This window comes from Hemicordylus capensis, chromosome 3 (genome assembly GCF_027244095.1).
Source record: "Hemicordylus capensis ecotype Gifberg chromosome 3, rHemCap1.1.pri, whole genome shotgun sequence".
NCBI classification, from domain to species: domain Eukaryota; kingdom Metazoa; phylum Chordata; class Lepidosauria; order Squamata; family Cordylidae; genus Hemicordylus; species Hemicordylus capensis.
In genome coordinates, this window is record NC_069659.1 from 166,554,182 (window position 1) to 166,560,393 (window position 6,212).

Sequence of the window (6,212 nt, forward strand, 5' to 3'; positions counted from 1 at the left end):
CAACAGCCGCACCCATTGCATGTCCCCAGGATCTGGGATTCTGCCTGTGCACCTGGAGGTTCTCTATAGCCATCATGACTAATAGCCACAGAGGGATCTCTCCTCCCCCATGAATGTTTCTAACCCCCTTTCAAGCCCATCTAAGCCAGTGGTCATCACCACATCTAGAGGTGGTGAGTTCCACAAGTTAATTGGCTTTCTTTTTGTGTATTCTGAACAGAGACGGGCCTCAGTGCTGAATGTGATTTAGAGGAATTTCCTAGCTAAAGGACTTCAGCAAGTGATTAGGTGGAAATCTAATCTAAGTGATTAGGTGGGAAATTAGCTGGGGACATGCAATGGATGTGGCTGTTGCCTTTGCCCTCTTACATGTTACAGAGGACTCATGCAAGGCTTATTATAAACTTTGTGTCCAACTGTACAAGCAGCAGCTGCAGCCCACCCCTATCCACAAGCATCCCCTTCCTTCAGAATTTGTTAACAGAAGGGGAAAGTCAAATGAATAGAAAGTGACATGTGGGGAGCAGGAAGGGCAGGACTGGGATGACTCTCCCCTGGTGCTCTGACACTTTGAGCTGCACCCCCAAGACAGTGTTTGGATTCAAACCAGAGCCAGCATGACCAGTAACAGTAACTTGTGACTTCACAGTCAGCCACAGAATTCTGCCATCATGGTTCCCCTTGGAAACCTGCGAAGATTCTGCAGTAGGCTCACTTGGCAGCGTTTTAGATTAGCTGAAGCATCTTCAATAAATTGGCTGTCTTCGGCTGCCAGTTTATTAGTAGCTTAGTTGTCAAGATGGGTGGCTGTTGGTCATGTGTGGCCTGCAGGTAAGTCTCTGGCATGGTGGGTGAAGCAAAATCTAATGGCGGTGTGGACTTGGTTTTTAAAGATGCCCTTCCATTGTTTTAGCCTGTCTGGGCAGATAACTGAAGCCCAGCCTGCTGTGTTCACATGTGTTTGTGCTCCCTGTGGGAACTTCAGTGGTCACAAGTTCACCACCACTATTCACACCACACAGCTTCTCCTTGAAATGCAGGCAGCCCTCGAAGGTCACCTGCTTGGCTGATTTCCACTGTGTTTCTTAAGCTTGGAGGTCCTAGACCGGTGAAGCTGTATCACTCAGGAGCTACTGGCTGGCTCCTGTGGGCCCACTTGGGGGGTTGTGGGGAAATCCTGCCCACCAGTTGAAGCTGACTTCAAAAGCTGCTCCCCAGCACCCCCATGTTATGTCCAAGAACATGCCTAACCTTTTCTTCTTTCATGTTCCCATAGGTCTCACCCAGAGGCAGAACCAAAGTGAGTTGCTCTCTTCTCTACCCTTGACTCCTCTTAATGCTTTTGGCTCTGGTGTGGCCAGCTGAAGGGATGGGGGGGGAGTGATGAGCGGGAGGTATTCAGACATAGCCCAAACCCAGGTGTGGCATATATTGCCTCATCAAGGTGAGCCCATCTCCTTTCCATGTTCAGGATGCCAGTAATTGGCTGCTGAATCAAATGCCAATTTCGTCAACTGTCCCCTTGATACCTTTGGCAGGCTGCCTCCCTCCTATTTAAAACACAAAACAGCATGTATGTGTCCCTTTGGGGGGAGAACTTTTTAAAAAGTGGGGAAACTACACTGGAGAGGGGTGGGAAAGCTGGCCTCATGACTGTGAACTACGAGAGCAGGCCCACCCCCCGCCCTGCCACAACCAGTCAATCCTCAATGAAAAATACTCTGAGCAAAATGCAGTGAGTGACATTCAACAGCAATTACATTCACTGCTCCCAACTATGGAATCATCCAAAATTAGCAGGGTCACCCATAAGGATTATGGGAGAGGACCTACTTGGCTGCATGTGAATTAAAATTAGAGGGAGGGCACATACTAGTAATACCCCTAGTATTACTGGGGGAGGAGACCCTCTCTTTCCTGTGATTTGCTACTAAGAATATTTCTCCTTATCTCTGCAGGGATGAAGATGAAGAGGGGGCACTGACAGGTAAGTGGATGATGAGAGTGCCTGCTTCTCCTCAGGGCTCCCCAGCCCCCCAGGGAAAGCCTCCTTGGAGAACTGTTTCTCTTAGACAATGGAGAGAGATGGGCAGACATCCATCCGATGGATGGATAGCAGGAGGGCAGGTTCAGCCACCTCTATCCTTTGCTGTTGATGCAGCCGAAAGTGTTAGAGGAGACTGGGGGGCGCTCTGTGAGTCACATCTAGCTATCCTCCATTCGAAGAGGAGATGGGGAAAGGGCTGTGGCAGCAGGCAGGTAGGTTTGGTCATTCTCCTTTAGAGGTTGTGCACTTTTGAAAAAGTCCTGCAAGAACCCTTTGCCCGCACCCAGCCCCAAGACACCCTCTGGGTCTGTTTCTCCCTGCCTTCAAGAAGAGGAAGCTAATTGTTTCCAACTATCTCATTTTTTGACAATGACATGGGTCAAGATGGAATTGGAGGATCACCTGAAAACAAGGGCAACATTTCCTGGCCAATGTGCTCTGAGCTCGGACCAAAGAGACTCTTTTTTTCTCCAACCACAGTTTTCTACCTCTAGCAGCCAGGCCTGCATTCCTGAGATCACAGCTATGCTTCCTGCTTATGGCATCCAGGCAGATTTTCAAGACCCCCCACCCCACTAGGCCAAGAGGCTGTAACTGGGGGTTGGTTCGTGAACCAGAGATAGTCCATGTCAACCATCAGCTCCCATTCTGCTCAAAGGAGAAGCTTCTTTCCTCACACAGAAGGGAGAGCCCATAGCCCAGTAGTGGAACAATTGCTTTGCATGCACAAGGTCTCCTGTTGAGACTTCATCATCTTCTGTTAAAGCATCTTAGCTAGCTAGGAAAAGGCTTCTGCCCAAGAGTGGCTGCCAGCCAGAGTAGGGCAAAGAGAGCCAAGAGCATGACTTGGTAGAAGGCAGCTGCACTTGTATGTACAGCAGGCAGAGCCTGGCCACTGCGCTTCCTTCTGAAATGTACTTGGTGAGGGATGTCTTGCCAGTCAGTGTTATGCAATGTACTCCTCTTCATTCCTTGCTTGTTTCCTTGCTTGGCCCACCTCACCCACAATCCCAGGCTACTTCCCAGCTGGCTAACCTAGGCAGAAAAGGGAGGCCATTTTTATCAGGCCTACAAGCCACGATCATTTCCTGATTCCTGCTTTATTTCCTCTCTTTCAGGTCATCCCAGAAACCCAACCCATGCTGCACCATTTTCTGGGGGACTCCCCAATGTTTGGGGGGACACTCTGGAGAAAGAGCTCACTGAAGAACTCTGCGTGCCAGAACCTCTTCCAGCACCTCACATGACCAATAACATCCTGGTGGAAGATCTCACTGAGGAACCCTCCGTGCCAGAAGTTTGGTTGCAGCGGTGGGAAAGGGAAGGTATGTTCACAGCATGCCCCTGAAATTGCTGCTGGGCTAAGAACAGCTCTTTTGCTCTGTTTATTTCATGTTGAAATGCTTGATTTGAGTCTGCATCTAAGATTTCAGAGGGGAGGCCTGTGAGTGGGCTGTCAGTGCTTCCTGAAGTGTTCCTTCGTTTTCTGTCTTTCATGTGTCCAAGCTCCTGTGCCTGTAATCCAAGCAGCTTCTCAGCGTGAGCAGTGAGGGGGCAAGTGATGGTGGGTGTGGTAGGATGTCAGCCTTTGCAGCTGACCTCCTGCTTCTTCTCTCTTGCAGATGTTCCTGCAGACCCTGCTGCACTTCTCCAGCCGTCTGGGTCTGAGTCATCATTGTCCTCTGCCTCCCTGGAGGTTGCCTCCATCCCACCCTCTACCTCCACCTCTTCCCTCCTCCTGCATCCCTCTCCACCTCCTCCTCCTTCCCCACCTCCTCTGGAGCCGGACCTCAGCAACGTAAATGAAACTCTGCAGAGTTTGGTAGAGATCCAGGTCCGCTGTAAGTCTCACAGAGGCAGCACTCCATAACCTCTACCTTTTCCATCCTCATTGTGATTTTACAATCTAAAAAACTTATAGTCTAAAAAGAGAGGCAGGGATACAATAGAGGAAGGAGAGGGAAGCTGAGGTGGGGGCAAGTGGGGGAAAGATGTGTATGTATTTCAGCCGCAGCTCCTTAGGACCAGGGAGACCCAGGTTTGAATTCTCATCCAGTCATGAAACTCTCTGGGTGACTTTGGGCCAGTCACTTGTCCCACAGCCTAACTTACCTCTTAGGGTTATTGTGAGGAAAAAATAACCATGCATAAACCTCCCTGAGCTGCTTGAGGAAGAGCAGAATATGAATGCTAAAAGGAAAACAAATATCAGCCCCTTTGAGTTTAAGCTGAGATGAAACAGGAAACCAAGGAGGATGATATACAATTGTGCATATTGCAAATCCTCCTTATAGTGTCATCAATGTACATGGGCAAAAGTTCCCTGCCACCAGGAGCATACAGTCTAAATTTTGGCTTTGGAGAGAGAAGTGAGGAAGAGGAGGAATGGGAGAGGAAAGCATAAGGGGCATTCAGTTCAAGCCGATGGAGCTGCCTCTACTGAGGCATTAAGCCAAAGGCTGCGCAGTGGAGGTGGGTTTTCAGGTACCATTGGAAGGATAGGAGAGAGATGAAGGGCCACATCTGAGTGGCTGTTCCAGACCCAAGGGTCAGCGAGAGAGAAGAGAAAGAGTTGTTTTAGAGAGCAGGAGACCTTCAGGTGGCTCCTGAAGACAGAGAAGCTGGAAGAGCAAAAAATCAACCTGACGGGGTGCAAGTTCACCGGGGGGTACATAGCCATGGAGGATTTTCAAGACAGAGAGGAGGAGTCTGTGCTGGGCATGGAAGGGGACTAGAAGTCTGTGCAGGGACTGACATGGTGGAGGACAGGCCCCTTCACCCTTTTTTTCTCTCTCCTTCAAGGCCAAAGAGACCTCCGCAGCTGCCAGGAATGTGTACAAAGCTTCAAGGCACTGAGGGGACAACTGAGGCAGCTAAGGAGCAGACTGGCCAGGGTGGAAGCCACTATGGGGATCGTGGTTCCTCCAAGGGAGCTGGACGTTGCTGAGGAAGAAGGGGAAGGCAAATTAAAAGAGACAACTGTGCTACTATTTACATGAGTAGCAATAAAATGCTATGTATATATATTTAAAATATTAAATATTTGTTTTAATACGATGTAGAACAGCAATAAAACTTGCATATTTATTGTTTAAAAAATAAAATGTTTTATTTTAAAGAAAATACATTTGTCTTGCTTTGAATATTCTTTGGGTAGAGTTGGGTAAAAAGGTCTTTGGGTCAAACTCAGCTACAGAAAAGATTCTCTTGGCCAGTCCACTCAGGGCCAAGAGATGTTTGAGAGGTTCAAGATGGAGCTCAAGATAGACAGTTCCTTGCCAGGAGGCTCATACAGAGCTTGTCTGCCCCAACATGTACGGCTAGGAGGCTAGATTTTGGCCCTGAAGAGAGATCTGCCCCGTGTGGAAGAGGATGGAATGGTGATGCGGAAGAGGAAGCTTGATTTAGGGCAGGGCTGCACAACTCCAACCCTCCAGCTGCTGTTTGGCTACAGTCCCCATCAACCCTGACTATAGGCTACTGCGACTACTGGGGACTATGGAAGCTGTAATCAAACAACAGCTGGAAGGCCCAAGTTCGAGGCCAAATGTTATTCTCCAGCCCTCTTATTTTCCACCAAGAGCCAAAGCAGCAGCTGGAAGCTTAGATCCAGGCAGAGTCAAACTGATTGACCAATTTGGCCCTGGGGGAACAGCTAGGAGGTGGCACCTCCATTTCCTTTGCAGGAAGAAAAGCCGTGGGGGTGGCTCTCTGTAGAGCATGACAGGAAAGAACCAAAAAAGGCAGCCTCCATAGGACCTTCCAGGTTCTTTCCAGCATGACAGGAAAGAACCAAAAAAGGCAGCCTCCATATCTTGCCACCTCCCAGGACCTTCCAGCCTTGCTTGTACTCTGGCAGAAGAACCCAAGAAGACCACCTTTATATCATGAGAGCTCTGTATCAGACCTCCACCCAGGGCAATCCATCCCTGCTGATACTTCAGGGAAAGAGAATGAAGAGGCCCCCTACATAGCAGGCCTCCTCCCAAATGCAGGATCAGCAATGAGATTAGACCTTTAGCCTCCAGGCTGTTTTTCTGCCGGAGAAAAGAGAAGAAGGAAAGCCTGAAAGAGAGCACTTGTCACTGCAGATGTTAGATCTGATATGACAATGAAATAAGACAACAATGCAGGGACCACTGCATTAGCTACACAACTCAGTGGT

General features: G+C 49.1%; 1 protein-coding gene across 1 annotated transcript; it reads left to right on the top strand.

Annotated features, from left to right (window-relative positions):
- The first annotated feature begins 492 nt into the window (after positions 1–492).
- Positions 493–5,164, top strand: LOC128351118 (forkhead box protein C1-like). The gene is made up of 6 exons (XM_053310289.1): positions 493–831; positions 1,277–1,300; positions 1,959–1,987; positions 3,166–3,372; positions 3,670–3,888; positions 4,850–5,164. The coding sequence occupies exons 1-6, from the start codon at positions 800–802 to the stop codon at positions 5,044–5,046; spliced, it is 708 nt and encodes a 235-aa protein (XP_053166264.1). The 5' UTR covers positions 493–799; the 3' UTR covers positions 5,047–5,164.
- Positions 5,165–6,212: the final 1,048 nt, after the last annotated feature.